Below are 17,933 nucleotides of genomic sequence, written 5' to 3'. Positions count from 1 at the left end.
CTTTCCCTCAGCATTTTCAAGATATTGTTCCATTGTCTTCTAGCTTCCAGTGCTGCTACTAAGGAGTCTGATGATTGTCTGAGCTTTTACACTCTTCCGTTTATCTATAACTGTTCTGAAGTATGAAATTTCAGTATCATTAGCCTGGTGAGGGTGTTTTTATTTATTGTTCTGTGGGGCTGTCCATGGGCCCCTCCTGTCTAGAGATTCCTATCCTTCAATTCTGGGGGAAATTCCTGTATGATTTCCTTAACAATTTTCTCCATTTATCCTTATTTTCTTTCTTGAACTCCTGTTATTGGATATTGAGCTTTCTGAGTCAGTTCTCTAATTTTCTTATTTTTCTCTTTCATTTTCTAGATTTTTCTCTTTTGTTCTATTTTCTAAGTTTCCTCACCTTTAACTTGACCCATTTTATGGATTACATTTTTACTATCATAATTTTAATTTCTACGAGTTCTTACTCCTTTCAGTTACAGGATATTGGATATAGAACCAGACTGCCTGGGGTCCCATCCCAATACCATTTGCAAGCTGTGTGATCTTGGACAAATTACTTCATCTCTCTGTGTCTCCATTTATTCATGTGCAATGTAGTAATATGCACATCATAGGGTTCTTGTGAACATTCAGTGAGTTAATAGATATGAAGTGCTTAGAATAGTAGCTGATAAATAAATGTTAACAATTACTATTGTGTTATTATTATATATCTGAGGATATTAAAGTGCTTTCAGAATTTTTCTTCTGTTCACTGCAGTCTTTACTTCTCTGAGTTTATTTTTTTAGTTCATTTATTTTGGTCCCAGTCTCTCATACTAAAAGTTTTTCTTGGAAATCTGATGATTCCTACCTGAATTCATGTTTATGAGGTGTGTGGTGGTGGGTATTGACTGGTGAACTTCAAAATGGGGTGGAAAGAAAGAGAGCTGGGCCCTCGAATGTCAGCATCTGTAAGTCTTGACTCCTGAGCTGGTCAGCTCCCTCAAGAGGAATCCTTGATTTCCTGCCTGGAAGGGTGTACATTTGGTTCTCAGAATTTGGGGAGTCCGGTGGGGAAAAGAGGTCACTGAAGAGTAGTTCACCAAATTAGAATCAATCCCCGTCTCCTCACTGCCGCATCTTATCCCCACAATTGGCTGTGCAAGTCTCAAGTCAGCCCCTCCACCTCCTGCTGGGAATGAAGGAGCACAGTTGCTTGCCTATGTAGGGCAGAGAAGGGCCGGGGGTGGACAGTGTTATCAGCTCCTTCTACAAACATTTCATTAGTCCTTGCTCCTTATTGCTTTTCAGAGGCACCCGGCATCTTCAGATTCTGTGCTTTTGCGCTCTGTGGTACAAATGTGATCTTGCTTCTCACAGGCTTCCTCTCACTGAGCCCTCACCCAAGCTTAGGTTCCAGTATTCTCCAGTTTGCTTAGTTCCAAAATTTTAGTAGACAACTCTCATCTGCTCTTGTCTCTTTTCCTGTTCCTTTTTCTTTTTTTAAGTTTTATTTATTTGAGAGAGCGAGCGAACACGAGCAGGGGGAGGGGCGAGGGAGAGGGACAAGCAGACTCCCTGCTCAGCAGGGAGCCCGACATGGGGCTCGATCCCAGGACCCCGAGATCATGACCTGAGCCGAAGGCAGATGCTTAACTAACTGAGCCACCCAAGTGCCCCCTTCCTGTTCCTTTTCTAAAAATTAAACAATTTAAAAAAATTTTAATTGTCATAAATTACATATAACAAAGTTTACCATCTTAACCATTTTTTAGTCTGCAGTTCAGTCGTGTTAAGTATACTCACATTCTTGCCCAACCAACCTCAGAAGTTTTTCATCTTGCAAAACTGAAACTCTTGACCCATTAAACAACTCCCCATTTCCCCCTCCCCTCAGCTCCCGAAAGCCACTGTTCTACTTTCTGTTTCTATGACTCTGCTCTAAGTGCTTCATTTAAGTGGATTCATACAGTGTTTGTCTTTTTTGACTGGCTTATTTCCCTTAGCATCATGTCCTCAAGGTTCATCCACGTTGTAGCATATGTCAGAATTCCCTTCTTTTTTAAGGCTAAATAATTTAAAATTTCTCATTATCATTTTTAATTTTTATTATAGGTCTCTTGTTCTTTTGTCCTTATGAGTTTATAATTTTGTTTTATCTTCCCCAGGCCTTTAGCCATGGTTTCAGTGGAACTTCAGGAAGCAGAGATAAACTTGTGAGCCCGACCTCGTCCTTAAGAGGAAACCCATATTCTATTTATGAAATGTAGCATTTAAGGATATATTCTCTGTTGCTTTTGAGAACCTCTTTAGCGTACATGACTCCTTAAAGGAGAACAGAATTATGAAGTTGCATTTACTCTTCATTTAGCCAGAGAAAAACTTATACTTTTATGATAAGCAGAAAAGTTACTTCAAGCAGTTGTCTTCTCAGTGTGAGTATAAGCTCCCCGCTGGGGAATCGAGTGGAATGGATCCCCAAGGGTGGTCCCCAGACCCGCAGGAGAAGCATCACCTGGGAGTCTGACAGAAATGCAAATTCCCAGGCCCCACTTCTGACCTACTGAATCTGAAAAGCTGGGGGTACAAAGCTGCATCTAGACAGGAATCATTTTATTTAGCCTTAGTCCAAACGTTTCCAAGATTTCCGGCCAAGAGGTGGCCATCCTTCATAAGTCGTGAAGATGCCGGTACCACCGACAGTGCCCGTGTTTGGGACTTTCCTGTTTGCTGAAGAGGTAGGTCTTGCACTCATAAATATGTATTTATTTATGCTACCCAACCCTTTATCCTGCACGCCACTGGCCACACCGACTGAATCAGGAGAGAACCTCTCACGCAAGGCCAGCCCATCCACTGGATGGTCAAGACCAAACTAACTGGGTTTCCTCTCTTCAGGATATGAACCAGAGACACCAAAACCATAGTAGGTGCTGAACTGCTAAAGGTATATAAAATGGAGAGAGACAGCCACAGCGGGCTCTGTGTCAGCACAACCCACCCCCGGGTCCTTTCCATTTGTCTTTTGGTCTCGAGTGGGTATATATTTCTTTAACCAAAGAGACGTGATCAGAATACATATTAACTATTGGCAAGAAACGCTGTCTGATTGATGGGTCACAGTTATGATTACGCATCATAAAGCTTGCCTAAACTATGGCTTGTCCATGCTGTCATCCTGTGTTGGCAGCTGCTTATAAAACCAACTGATGCCTCTGTCCGATATCTATTTAATTTTTCATGTGTGAACACAAATTGGGTAGCATTCTTATTTCATTCCAATGCTGAACTCTTGGAGTTCTTTTGCAATTGCTTCTACTTCTCTGAGACACTAGTGAAAATTGCTTTGTAAATCAACAACCAAAGAATCAATTTCAGTGATGTTCTTTTAAAGAATCCAAAGATAAGTAGTCCCCATAAGCCACTGTCACTGCACTCCAAGGTTTGGAAGGAAATATTCTGAAAATGAAAGCAAAGGAAATCACAACATATTACCCAAATAGTTATGGGGTAGGGAATAAAAGCCAGAATAGGAGTTTAGAAGTGAACGTTGGTTCTGAGAACAATATTAACATAATAGGACTACCAGGATCAAGCTTTAATTTTTCAGGTCATGGTTACTGATTTAAGAATTGATGCAAATAAAAATTGTTATCAGAGAGCTGCTTGCAAAGATGTTTTAAATCCCACATGTCTTAATATTAAACTGTTGTAGAATATCCCAGGATGGGAGAGACCATATAGGTCATCTAATCCAATTATGCATTTCATGCCTGACTCACTTCTATACCCCTAAAGAAATGACAGCCACATGACCCGGACATTGCCACTGATGACCGAGCCATGCATCATGCCTCACGTAGAAAATCTACAAAAACAAAACAACAACAAACTACTTTGAAACACAAAATATGCTACTTTGAAATATGGTTCTTGTAAATGTTTGGAAAAGCAGCGCTTTTTTTCCCTGTCATTCCTGGGGGAAAGAGTGTTAACCATTTGGCGGACACTGGTTATTGTCCCCAGAACTGGTTCTCAATTTCCAAATGTTTGCTTGGCACATGACTGTTCAAAATAAAGTTTACGTTCCCAAGCTTTCCTTATGACTACGTGCTTCAGTCCTATTGCTGTGTTACAAATTATCCCAAAACTTTGAGACTTAAAACAACATTTTTATTATGCTCACAGATTCTGTGGGTCAGGATTTTGGGCAGGGCATCTCAGAGCTGGCTACTTCTGTCATCCTGGCATGATTTCTTTCAAAGCAGTCACAAACCCATCCAGATTCAAAAGGAGGGGAATTAAGATTTCAACTCTTTTTTTTTTTTTTTTTTTTTTTTTAATTTTATTTGACAGTGAAAGAGACAGTGAGAGAGGGAACACAAGCAGGGGGAGTGGGAGAGGGAGAAGCAGGCTTCCCGTGGAGCGGGGAGCCCGATGCGGAGCTTGATCCCAGGACCCTGGGATCATGACCTGAGCCCAAGGCAGACGCCCAATGACTGAGCCACCCAGGCACCCCTAAGATTTCAACTCTTGATGGGGGGGGGTTGGCAAGGCCACACTGTAGAAGAACACAGGGGCAGGAGATATTTTTGGAGTCACCTTTGGAAAATGCAATCCACCACATCATGGATGTGGCCATCTGGCCAAGAGGGTATAAGAGGAATTGGTGTATTTAACTTTCTGGAAGGGTTCTGAGAGGTGTGTGTGTGTGTGTGTGTGTAAGTGTGTATTTGGATGGGAGATGTGGGGAAGGGGGTGGGGGGGTGGAATCCCTTTTCTTTCCCACTTTTCTCTTGGCTTAAATATGAATGAGATGACTAGCAGGGCAGCAATTTTGCACCAGAAACTGAGAATTACAGAGCAATGAGCTGGAAGGAGCCTGGGTACCTGAAGGTCATGGAACCACCATATACTAGCCTTGAACTGCTTACCTTTACGTTACAGAGAAATAAGCTTCTATCTTGCTTAAGCTACTGTATTTTGCATTTTCTGCCACATGTGAGCAATGCTAATCTTAATAAAAACATCATCATAAATGAAGGCAGATGATGAAAATTCATCTTAATTACTGGATCTATAAAGATAATAATGCTTATATGGTTTATATAATACTTACATGATTAAGAGTTGGACTAATATTGTCCTCTATGAGGATCATGGTATTTTTATAAAACCTTACTGCTTACAATGCCCGGCACAATTAGAAGTACTTTACTATATTTAAAAACAACATACTATTATGAGGTTGATAAGAAACAGAAATCGAGAAATACATTCACTCATGGAGCAATTACAGGCTGGATTATAAACAAAGGATTAATATAAAGATGAATTTTTATAAATGTTATATCTCGATTTCTAGGCTTTGAATTTCCTGAGTCATGTATGTAGTCTTCTTTGTGAGTGGAATGATAAATCAGAATAACTGAGTTTGCTCTTTAAATATTTTATTTACTATATGATGGTCATTGTAGAAAATGAAGTACGTGTTTTAAAAAAACATTTAATTGGTAAGCAATTTTCTAATTCAGAATTGTAAATATTTGCAGAATAAGCCTCATTTTAAAGTCAAAGACTTCAACTTTAAAAGTACACGTTTCTAGTTCTATTTCTCTTTATATTAAGTAACCTATTTTGGAGATATAATTCAAATCACTCCAAGGGTAAGGGAACGTTTTAAAATAAATACTAAGAGCCTCATCAGGCAAAGCATTTTTTGCTTTAGGACCATCTGTCTTGACTCTGACATTTTATTCAAATTGATGCACTTATCCTGTTTGAAGGGCCTCATAATAAATGGTGCATTTGTCTTAATAAATAGTAGTAAGTGCATCGAGTGGACAATGCATTAGCACCAGTAAAGCAAAACATAATAAACAGGATGTATGGGGAAAGGCTGGATAAGCAGCGAAAGAGAAAGAAAGGTGTCACAAGGATGGGGTATTATTTCTTTGTCCAAAACAGAACCAGTAGCACAGATGACTTTAAACAAAAGACACTGCCAACACTTATCAACGCAACTCGATTCCCAGAGGAAAAGAAAATGCCGCTACCGAGGTGGAGGCTGAAGTTTCGGGGCAGATCGCAGGGCAGCAGCTCTGCGCGGTTTGCCGTGCTGAATGACTTGTGGAATTCGGCCGAGCGGCCCGCCCGCTCCGGGGCGCGGACAGGTGGACGGCGAGGCGCGCCTGGGGGCCACCTGGGGCAGCGATGAGCTGGGCCCGTGCCCGGCGCGCGCGGAGCGCCGTCCCCCGCCAGCCCGCCGCCGCCCTCCAGCGTCTTCAACACCGCAACCTTCCCAGCCGCGGTGTGCGGCGCCCGCCGGCGGAGGTTGCCATGGTTTCCGGGGGTCACGTGGGCGCGCTCCGACGCTCCCTCCCGCGCGGCGCGGCGGGGCGGGGGCGGGGCGGCCCGGGCGGGGGGCGGGGGGAGGTGGAGAGGAGCGGCCGCGGCGGGAGCGGGAGGAGCCGGAGATGCTGCCAGCCCTCCCGGGGCCGCGCTCGCTCAGCCGCCGCCGCCGCACGGAGCAGCCGCGCCCCGGGAGCCGCGGGCCGGGCCAGCCGGGCCGCCGGGGCCCAGAGCGCCGCGCTCGCAGCGGGTAGCGCCTCCAGCGCCGTCCGCGCTCGCTCGGCGGCCGCGGGGCCGCAGGCCGGTCCGGGGAGGCGGCGAGGGCGGCGCCCAGGCGCCCGCCGCCCGGCAGGCAGGATGAGCATCGAGATCCCCGCGGGACTGACGGAGCTGCTGCAGGGCTTCACGGTGGAGGTGCTGAGGCACCAGCCCGCGGACCTGCTGGAGTTCGCGCTGCAGCACTTCACGCGCCTGCAGCAGGAGAACGAGCGCAAAGGCGCCGCGCGCTTCGGCCATGAGGGCAGGACCTGGGGGGACGCGGGCGCCGCCGCCGGGGGCGGCACCCCCAGTAAGGGGGTCAACTTCGCCGAGGAGCCCATGCACACAGACTCCGAGAACGGGGAGGAGGAGGAGGAGGCCGCGGAAGCCGGGGCGTTCAATGGTGAGGACCCGACCCCCTGCGCGTCCCCGCTCGCCCGCACCGTTCCCCCTTTGCTCTAGAATCCCGCAGCTTTGCTCACCCTCCTCTCCCCGCGTTCGCCGCCTTCCCTACCTTCCCATCTCGCCCACCCCCTCAGCATCCATTTCTGTCTTTCCCACTCGCCCACCTTCCTACTCGGCTTTCGAGTCGTGCCCTCCCCCTCCTCCCCTCCTCTGGAGGTGGTGGGGCGCTGAGAGGGTACGGCTGTCTGTCCAGGTGCCTCCTTTCGTCCTGGGCTCGCCGGCAGAGGACGGCGGGTGTGGGGTGGGCATCTGAAAGACAACTTTCACTGTGGTTGGAGAGATTTCGCTGGACGGATACCATTGTGCGTAAAGGAAACTGGCCCACTTGGCATCCTCTTGCAGCCCTTGTATTTATTAATGGAGTGTCCAAACAGAAAAGGCGAAGGGTATTCAGTTGGATTGGGTTTGCTGTCGTTAAGACTGCATAGTCACTAAAAGGAGCATGAAATTATATTCACTGGGGCAGAACAAAATTTATGGTAATAAATAAGTTCATCCTAAATGACATTCTTGGAAACAGAGTAATCTATTATTTTCCAATTTACCAGTACTGCGTTGTGTTATTTTTGGACACACAACAAAGGATCCTGTTTAGCCTGCAACTCATGGGGTCTTTGGAATGAGGAAACGGACTAATGGTTTGCTTTTTATTTAAAACAAACATTCAATGATTTGGTGCCTTTTTAAAAAAAAGTATGTGAAAAACGCTGTAGGAAGTTCTGAAAGCTTGTTGGTTGTCTTTAGAATGAAAAGTCAGTGAGTAATTGTAAGGACTGTGCCAGACACAAGCTAGAAAGAATGAATGGGAAAGAAAAAGGAATTTTCTCAAATAGCTGCTCCTGGCAAGTCCCACCCCTTCTGCTTACAACCCCTTTTCCCTAACACACACAGACACACACGCACAGTTACAGCCTCCTGTATTTACACCACATGCCTAAATCCCATCTTTATGACATCCCAAGCTAAAATACCACGGTGTGCAAGTGTTTTCTCTTTGTGGTGGAAGACAAACAAGCATTTCAGCATTGCACCAGTCTGTATTTATTTACACTGCTTGTGGTTTGTGTGTCTGCAGTGTATTCCATATAATGAAAACGTTTTAAAGTGTCATTTCCTTGAGTGTTCCTAGGAAGGTGTTTTCTTTGTAAATTTGTTGAAATGTGTTTTAGAATTAATGTATTTTTAGCTTGTCTGAAATGATCACAAAAACCCTGGACATTAGTGTTCTATGAAGATAAAAAAGGGAAATTGTTACTTTAAAAATGTTAATTTTTGACTCTTTAGTGTTTCCAGGGATAATATGATCACAGTCTTAATTGTTCTTTTTGCACAAGAATTTAATCAAATGCTTTCCTTGCTAGAACTAAGGAAAAGGTAAAAGAAGGCATATTTTAAATAGAGGGGAAGGAGAAGCTAATAACGGATGATACAGAAAGGGCAGAAGCATATAATACTTCTTTTATGCTCCTGGCACAGGCATGCACACACACGTACATGCACTTGCACACACACAAAGGAAGAAAAGAGGACTCATTTTCCAGGTTGCAGGAAACTAGGAACTAAGGGAGGTGGGAAAAAACCTATATATGTTTGGTACGATTTATTGTTAGTATAACTAAAGTATTTTCTTTGTACTACAGGAGTTTTGAAGTACTTTGCTTTGATGATTCCGTTTTCTCCTTACAACAATGTAGATTGTACACAAAACAGATTTTATTTCCATTTTGTAATGAATAAGCCATTAACTTCTGAACAGCAGGAATTGTTTTATATGGTTTTATGTTCTCCAAGGCACCTTTATTGTAAAAATTAGTCTGTGTGAGTTGTAATGAATACTCGTTAACCAGTTGCACTATTTATTTCCCACCCTTACCCACAAGGACTTTAAAACTTTCTGACTGCAACCAAATACAATTTGATCATTATCCGATACACATATATGCGTATGTAACAGAAACTTTGGCAATGGTACTTCCCTCTATTAGGTGCATTAGAAAATATCGACTAGAGTATCTCCTATTTTAACAGATTCTCTCTTATTATTACTATTTTTAAGTATGTAAATTGTGTTGAGACCTGCAGTTAAAAAAAAATTATAGGCTACCATGGGTTGACAAACGTTTTTGTAAAGGGCTAGACAGTAAATATTTTAGGTTCTGTGAGCAACATATGGTCTTCATCAAATATTCTTTTTTTTTTTTTTTTAAATACATATTTTCTCTGGAAGTTGGGGTTGTACAAAATTAGCCACAAACCAAGGCCATAGTTTGCTGGCCCCTGGCTGGAGGGGGGGAAAAAGTCAAAATAGTGCTGTTGGAAAACAAATAAACAGAAATACAAGTGAGCCTATCAATTTAATGTTTAGGTGCAAAAAGTGCCAAAATATAAAAACATCAGATACCAGGTAATTCTCCTAGCATAGCATAGTAAAGAGTAAGTACTAGAAGGCAAGTCTTAATTTACTGTGACCCAGCACAAAACCAACTGGGTCACTAATTTCTTAATTTTTGTATGCATCTCAAGGAAGTTTGATTTAGAAATGAATATTACCTGGTACTGCTCTTGGAGAGCGGTTTTGAATAGGTTGGGGAGGTGGGACATAGGGTCCTTTTTTTTTTTTTTTTAACAGATATCCCAGGTCATTCTGATATTCATTGTTCCCTGACCACACTGTGAGAAACACTGATCAACAGATAGTGATCATAATGTCTTTGTCTTATCAACATTTAAAAAAGTGGCCACCATTTATTGACCTTGGCCGTGTGCTAGGCATTATCTAAATGCTCTGATTCATTATCCTGGCTGTATCCTGGCCGTCACTTGCCCAGTGTTTCATAGCTAGTGTACTACAAAACCGGGATGGAAACACAGGTGGGCCTGGCTCCATCCCTCTGCTCTTAACTCCCAGGTTTTATCTCTGGAAGGGGCTGGGGCCAGCATCACTTGAGCATCCCTTTTGTGTCAAACTCTACCTGAGACTCTTGATGTGTTTTGTCTATAAGGCTCTGAAAAGTGAACTTGTCCAGGGTTACACACAGGACTAGTAATTAGCAGAGCCTGGTTTCTTACTCACATCTGTCTGACCCAAGACCATCAGAGAGTTCATCCTAAATGAAACTTGTCCAATGGACTGACTCACAGGTCAGGTTTTCCTGGTTATTTTTCCAGTAATGGTGATGAATTTGCATGGATTGGTTAGTACCCACTCTCATGAATCCCTTTAAGACAAGTGATGGTATTTATGAGAGGTTGGGCAAATTTTTGACCATGAGACTGCTGCCCATTTGACTCACGTAGGGGATCAAGCATATGACCTTGACCTCAGTGTGGTGGTGGGATCAAGTAAGTGAGCTAGGGTCTGGTAGCATGACCATTGATAGCACTGGGCAAAATGGTCAGATGGGTGAAGGTGGTCTACTTCCTTCCCGTCTTTGCAAAGAATCCCTTTCTCTGCTGGTAGCTGTCCCATTTCTTTCCTGTTTTCTAAGTTTATTCTATTCCTTTCAGTTTGCTATCAATTCTGGTTAAAAGGGCAGCCTTTAGGTGTTAGAATGATAATAGCGTATGGTAATAACCCTTCCTGGGAACTCTTGAATTTCTGAAAGAAGCTATAATGGCCTACCTCAGCCCCATCCAAGGGAAAGCAAATAAAGCATGACATGTCGCTTCTGAAAGGATAGTGTCCCCAGGCTTAGACTATATTAGAAGGGTTAACAGCAGGCCAAAGAGTTGGATCAGTACTAATTTGGAGTGGAATCTGTGGTAATTAATGGTTTCGTGCAGGCATCATTGTGAGATCTTGTGTTGCTCAATAATTTCTTCAGTGAAATTGCTGAAATTATAAAATGAAGTAAATAAAATTCCAAATTACCCCTATAAATTGACAAGTGGTCAGAAAAAAATTAAATTACATGTGGGTATGAAAAGCAATCAAACTGGAAGAAAAAGAACTACTGTATATAAAATACAGAAGAACTAATTTTCCATATTGTGGAAGAAAAATCTAGAGTTCAAAGTAAATACGTCAAAAATTTAAATATCTTATAAAGCAAGCATGTCAAGATATATAAATAGAAATTCACCATGTACAAACTATGATTTAATCCTCTTAACTTTGACCTATGTCAAACCTTTGTTGGAGAATCAGATCTAGCTATGATGTTTTTTACAATTTAAAGGGAATGTGGGGAATTTATAAGAGGTCTTTAAAATCACACAAAATATCGGAAAGTTGGAGCTCATGATGGTGGCGGGGAGATTAAGAGAACAAATTTATTTCATGAGAGAAATGGTTGCTTAAGGAGCGGTTGGAAGAACAGTCACGTGTCGAAGAAGTTTTCTTAGAGGATTATGAGCAAATATTCTTTACCTCTATGTCTCTGCTACAGAATCAGAAGAACTAAGCTTCATTGTAACTTGAAGAATAGAGCTCAAAAGTTCAGCTGTCTGAAGTGGCTTATGTGGTCTTCCTGAAATGAGTTGGTAAAAGGCATCTGGGCAGTAGATATATTAGCTCCCTAAGAATCTGCTGTGAGAATGTTCTTCACCGAGCTCAAACTGGGAGTACAAAACACTTTGACTGATTGACTTCTTGGTCTCACTGAGAGCAGGAACTTGCAGAGAATCATCATAGCTGTAATGAATTGCTCCTTTGGCTGATTTATTAGGCTCCCTTTTATCTCTGTGTTCTTACCTAAGAACCTGCTCTCTCGGTGGCTACTAGAGATGATTATGAGACAAAGCAGCCAATTGTTAGCTCTTCATCCACCTCTTCAGTTCATTTCACTGGTCTGAAAATGTTCATGAAAGTCAGACGACATTCAGTTTCCTTCACGTATGAAGCGCTGTGCTAGGCATAATGACATATTATCATACTAATAGTCCTTACCTCATAAGGTTGTTAGAGGATAAATGGATTGATATTTATAAGGGCCTCAGGACCAGTGCACATAGCCAGCATTGTTTCCGTGTAAGACAAATGATCTCATTAACATGAAATCTTTCAGAAGTGTAAACTTCTTGCAGAATAGCAATTTCATTGTTATTTTGGGGAAATGAATCTAGTGTTTGCACTTTTTAGAGAAATGAAGTAGGAAATGAGCTTACGTGGCATTTCCCACTTAGGATTTAATGTGAAGTTATGTTGCACAGTAATAAAACCCACATCCTTTCAGCTCATAATTTGTAGCTGAGAGCTGCAGAATTTTATAATTAATGAGACTTTATGGTCTTTGGCTATTAGAAATTTACATGGTAAGTTTTAAATTTATATGGTAGGTTTGAATCCTCCTGAAATGGGAATCACATCATTCATTACAATGGCTAAAATATTGAAGCCATTATTTTAATTATGAGCATAAAACAATGATAGAGAAGATTTAAAAGAGATTTTGAGTTTAGATGGTAATTGTGATTTTCAGAGTTGAACAGTGAGGAACATTATCCATTTTAATAGTAGTATTAAGTGAATAGGGAAATCAAATGACTTGAAATAGTGTCCTGTCTCAAACTCTTACCCATCTGTTAACTTTAGACCTGGAGAAGAGGGAGGAAGGGAGGAAGAGAGGAGTAACATCAGTTGGGACTTGCGGAAGGTTCTTCGACTAATTTATATCTTGAAGAGAGCATAGAATGAGAACACCTGAACAAAAAGTGAAGGATACTTTAATTTGTCTACCGGTCTTAAAAATCAAACTGTTCAACCATTATTTAATGTAAGACAGTTATAAGCTTTCCATTTGAGGTTGCACGTACAGTGACATGCTGTGTCTGGGTGGGATGGAATAAATATTTAATGGTTATTATTGTTGCAAATCCCATTCCATGGGTTCCAGTAAATTTCCAGCTGTCAAGATTTTGTTCCTAGCTGCCTCAAGAAAAGCAAATGTGTTTCTTTTTCAACTGTGTAAATACCAACAAGAGACCTTTGAATTCCTCAATAAGAAGCTTATTTGTGGACCCATTAAGGAAGTCATTTAATGAGAGTAGTAGCAATTAGAGAAAAGCCTGTGGTGGAGCTTGGGATTCAGTGAAGGAGTTTGACCGCGGGGTCTACCTGAGTAGTGTCTACACTCAGTTGATACCAGCAAGGGGCTGGGACCTCGGGTGGCCTGTTAGCAGAAGGAATGTATGAAAGTTGAAGATAGAATGCTGTGCTCATTCACTCACTCATTTACTCACTGCAGAAATACTGAGTGCCAATTCCTTCCTTTTATTTATTTACTTATTTATTTATTTATTATTTTTTTAAAAGATTTTATTTATTTGACAGAGAGAGACACAGCGAGAGAGGGAACACAAGCAGGGGGAGTGGGAGAGGGAGAAGCAGGCTTCCCGCGGAGGAAGGAGCCTGATGTGGGGCTCCATCCCAGGACCCTGGGATCATGACCTGAGCCGAAGGCAGACGCTTAACGACTGAGCCACCCAGGCGCCCCTCCTTCCTTTTTTTTTAAAGAAAAAAGAAATGATTATTCTCTTAAGTTTACTATCTCTGGACTTAAGAAACAATCTTTTTGTCAGATACTGTCTTCTAGATAGTATATGTAATCTATTTCATTTAACAGATGGGGCAGCTAAGAGCCAGAGAAGTTCCTTGCCCCAGTTTAGTTGATTTTGGTCTTCTTTGTTCATAGAACTAATCCTTGCATTATTTATATTAACTTACATATAAATTCTCTCTTCCATCAAGGTGGTAGTTAAGGTTTAAAAGCCAAGGCTAACAAGAAGTACTTTTGTACTCTTACCTTCAGAATTACCAATTTTTTTGTTCTTTAATTTTTTTTTTCATTGCAGTGAAATCTAATACAAACTTTATTTTTATGTCAATTGCTTAAGGACAGACAATGGGAAAGAAAACAGAGTGCGGTGATTTTTCTGAGTTGGATGAATTATCACTATGTTCTTGGTCCTATTCTTATAGTCCTTTCGGTTTCATCCATACCATTTAGGTATGGTTGAAATAGTCGGAAAAACCCATATAAAAACCTCACTATGATGCTGATCATTATCTTTATTTTATGGGAGCGAGTTTTGTGTTTCGGAAATTCAAAATGACTCAGACTGTTCCATTATGTAATTATTTTGTGGAAAGAATTTGAGCTAAATTTTTTAGGTCATGGCTTATATGAAAACAAAACAATCTAAAAAAAATCGGAACTATAAACACAGTTGGTGTAATATTTATAAATGTTTCAGCAATAGGCAGTGCCATGTGTAACTTAATATGTTTGGAAACTTAAAAAAAATCATTCCAGTTGCTGCTGTTTTAAATGCTGTTTCTGCATTTAAAAAAAAGACAAAAGGTCAAAATATAAACACATGTTCCACATAAAAGTGAAGCCAAGAAGATATACTGTATACAGTTATTCCCGTATCCGTTTGGCTAGGGCCTGACATTGTTTAATTTACATTAGCTGTTCCAAGACAAAAAAGTTCATGGGAGTGTTACTGAGGGATTTTTTTTTTTTAATATAAAAAAGAAGGCAAAAAGCTTCCATGTGCTTAAATACATTTCAGTTGGACCCAAAAAGCATCTTTCCAAAAGGTGAAGCTGAATTAAAACATGACTCAGTTGTTTCATTTCAGTTACTGTAGAAAGCTAATGTTTGTTAAATGATGCTCCTTTTATTTAATAATAATTGTTAACATTTTTGGTGGCTTAAGTGCCAGACACTGGACAAGGCCATTTATACATGCACCATTTAGCCTTCCCCAAGTTAAGTGATGGAGTCAGGATTTGAACCTGACCTTGAGTTCAGAGCCCATCTCCTTAATTGTGGTACACTTCATTTTCAGTAACTCCTATAGCAGGACCATGGTTGAAAAGAACCACAAATCAAAAAATAAGCTCTCTACTTTTGCCTCTAAAAATTTACAGTCTAGCCAAGTACTGATCTGTACCTTTTACGATTTGTTTTCTCTGTTTCACTCAAATTTGCACTTCATATACTTTAGAAACTTGATAAAGTATTTATTTTTAGAAATGAACACCAGATATACTGAGCTGTTTATTTCTCAAAACTTTTTTGCTACCTCACTAGCAGAAGGTATTTGAGTATGCACTCTCATTATATGTCTTTATAAGTGTTACACATGTACCATTTTATTAGCTTATTTTGTATATGATAAAGCACCCCACAATATGAACTTTGAAAGGAAGAAGTAAAAAGTAAGAAGTAAAATGCATGCCAGAGATTGCCTTATGCTCTGCATGAACCATTTTGGAGACCACAACTTAACTTGATAGTCTATTGTATGTAAGGTGGCTCTGATCAACTTTGCTTTCCTGATTTAAGCTGCTAGATTATAAAGGACCTGCAGGTAGATAGGGTCGTGTGTGTGTGTGTGCGCGCGTGTGTGTGTGTTAATAGACATTCATTAGATAAGTTAATTGTTTGATTCAACAGAAGTTTGGCAGAATAAAGAGGAAAATCCTATCTTATAAAAAGGAAATAAGGTAAGATCCAGGCTTTTTCTTTTAAACCTGTATTCCTGTCTGCATCTCGAAGTCCAACCTAGATTGTGGAGTACTTGTGCCCTTGGTGCAAATTTTGGGGATGTGACAAAGAGAATCATCTCATATTATAGGTGTTTAGTTAAGAATCACTAAATCATGCACATGCGAATCAGAATTAGAAGAAAATCAAAGTTTAAACAGTTTAAAGAAATGCAGTTCCATAGTGTATCTCAGGAGGGACAGCTCTGGAGATGATAGTTGGTCAGGAGGGAGACTTTTCAAGAGCTTCTTTTTGGTAACCTTTGAAAAAATGATTATGATATACTTGTATTACCTATTAAATAAATTTTAACTGTAAAAAGACATGAAAGGCAAGTCTTTTGTAGATATCCACTAAATAGTAAATAAAGGACAGCCTTTAGAAGCACACGATAAGGTGCTCAGTGGATATATTCTTCACAAGTACTCTTGTGTGAGTTATTTTCTTGGTTCTTAGTGCCCAGTCCTCTGTCCTTAACGTTCTGCCAAATCCTGCTCCTTTTCCAGAGGTTAACTTATATTTCACCCTATGAATGATCTTCACAGGATTCTCTGTTGCATTAATGCTATATAAGGATGGCAGGACGAATATGCTATACATCAGCATAAGCTTTGTGGCCGTGAGGTGTCCTCACCACAGGCGGGCGGGAATATGTAGGCACATGCTCTCTCCCTCCAAAGCTTTCCTGCCCACAGGAGGTGCTCCAGTGTATCTTAAATTAACGTCACTTGAATACTAAATGTGTAATAATCGTAAAGGTCCATAAATGTGTATTTCTAAAGTGATTGAAACCTTCTGAAGGCATGTAAACATTTAAAATAGTCTCCTAATAATCCATTACATTAATGCATTTTAAAATGTTTTCATGAAATGGAAATGCCTTAGCCTATCTTCAGATTCAGAGAATTACACTTCATTATATTAAGAAATGAGGTTTTATCATATATTGCCCTGATATTTGGTCATTCTGCAAAATGCAAAAGAACACAGGTACAGAGGTTTGTCTAGTGGGTAAGGATTTCTAATAGAATGTTTCTTGTTTTTTTTAAGATTTATTTTATTTTAGAGAGAGAAAGAGAAAGAGCGGGGTGGGGGGAGGAGCAGAGGGAAAGAATCGCAAGCAGACTCCCCGCTAAGCGGGGAGCCTGTTGCGAGGCTCCATCTCAGGACCCTGAGATCCTGACCTGAGCTGAAATCAAGAGGTGGCCGCTTAACCGACTGAGCCATCCAGGCACCCCTCTAATAGAATGTTTCTCATTGAGGACATATTCTGACCCACCCAAACTTCCATGTCACTGCTTCTGCTTTATATGAGCCCCATGCTAAATCTGAATCTTGTCTGTGGCCCTGAACCTGCTTTGTCCTTTTTTTTTTTTTAATCTCTTGGCCTTTTGTCATCATTCCTACCCTTTATTGCATGAATCCTGCCCACCCCCCAAGGCTCGCTTGCCCTTTGGCTTTTCCCCCAGCACCAGCACAGACCTCCCCTGTCTTTGAGATTCAGACTGACATGTCTGCATGCTTACCAGCCATCTCCACTTACATGCTCCAGATAATTTTGTCCTAAACTGAAAATGTGATCTTCTGCCTCAGTCCCTCCCTGTACTACCATGTCATTCTCTTTTTTTTTTTCCCCTCCACTAATGTGAGAAATATGGTCAGTAGAGCCCCTTGTGCTCTGCCTCACATTTGTTAAACTCGGTAGTTTGTGGAAAACAGATAGATTGCGTTTAGTTGCTGAAAATTTATAGTGACATGAAAAATCAGAAACAACGGAAACTTAAAAAAAAAAAAGGACTGACTTCGGCACGAATTCTGGATCTGAATCCTGGCTCTGCCACTGATAACTTTTGGCACCTTGAGCGAGTTACTTTGCCATCTGTGTCTCAGTTGCCTCCTCCATGAAATGGGAATAACGATAGTACCTACCAGAGAGGGTTGTTGTAAGAATTAAATGGGGTAACAGTGTTTGGCATATACTAAGCGTTATATATAGTTTTGTTAAAGAGAGGGAGGGAAAGCGAAAGAGACAGTAGGCGAGCTCTAAAAGTCAGTGAGAACATGACACTTTTTAAAAATGAAGTTTGATTGGAAATGTAAGAATCTAGAGATTGCAATCAAGGCATAGTGATGGTGCTTTTTCAAAAAAAAAAGTTATTAATGAAAAGTATAAAGGTAAAGTCTTTTAGCTAAGTGTTTCAGACTTTAACAAGCCCGGGCTCCTTTAAATCTCAAGTCCTTCTTGAATTCCATTTGAAATGCAAGGTAAATAGTCCAACTTAAAAAAAGTTTTAAAAACAATGGCATAAAGCTCTGCTTTGTTTTCACACCATCCCCTCCCTTGGGAATCCGGGGTTAACTGGCAGAATAAATAAATACGTG

At 41.0% G+C, this 17,933-nt stretch overlaps 1 protein-coding gene, 1 long non-coding RNA gene and 1 pseudogene across 3 annotated transcripts in view; 2 read left to right on the top strand and 1 right to left on the bottom strand.

Moving 5' to 3' along the window:
• LOC118541644 (actin, cytoplasmic 2 pseudogene) overlaps positions 1-4,251 on the bottom strand; it is a 36,455-nt pseudogene extending 32,204 nt beyond the window's left edge. The window contains exon 1 of the transcript XR_013443078.1: positions 4,169-4,251. The product of XR_013443078.1 is annotated as an actin, cytoplasmic 2 pseudogene (transcript). The remainder of the gene's footprint in view (positions 1-4,168) is intronic.
• LOC118541654 (uncharacterized) lies at positions 1,906-4,078 on the top strand. The gene is made up of 2 exons (XR_004920209.2): positions 1,906-2,720; positions 3,781-4,078. It is a non-coding gene; the product is annotated as an uncharacterized LOC118541654 (long non-coding RNA).
• Positions 4,252-6,454: 2,203 nt separating the features above from the next.
• The window catches only part of PRKAR2B (protein kinase cAMP-dependent type II regulatory subunit beta), an 89,323-nt gene continuing 77,844 nt past the window's right edge, over positions 6,455-17,933 (top strand). Inside the window, exon 1 of the mRNA XM_036101381.2 lies at positions 6,455-6,994. Coding sequence (XP_035957274.1) covers positions 6,691-6,994 — 304 coding nt within the window. The 5' untranslated portion in view covers positions 6,455-6,690. The remainder of the gene's footprint in view (positions 6,995-17,933) is intronic.

Source organism: Halichoerus grypus, chromosome 12 (genome assembly GCF_964656455.1).
Source record: "Halichoerus grypus chromosome 12, mHalGry1.hap1.1, whole genome shotgun sequence".
Taxonomy (NCBI): domain Eukaryota; kingdom Metazoa; phylum Chordata; class Mammalia; order Carnivora; family Phocidae; genus Halichoerus; species Halichoerus grypus.
The sequence above is the reverse complement of the archived record's forward strand: the minus strand, read 5'-3'. Positions and strand labels throughout refer to the sequence as shown.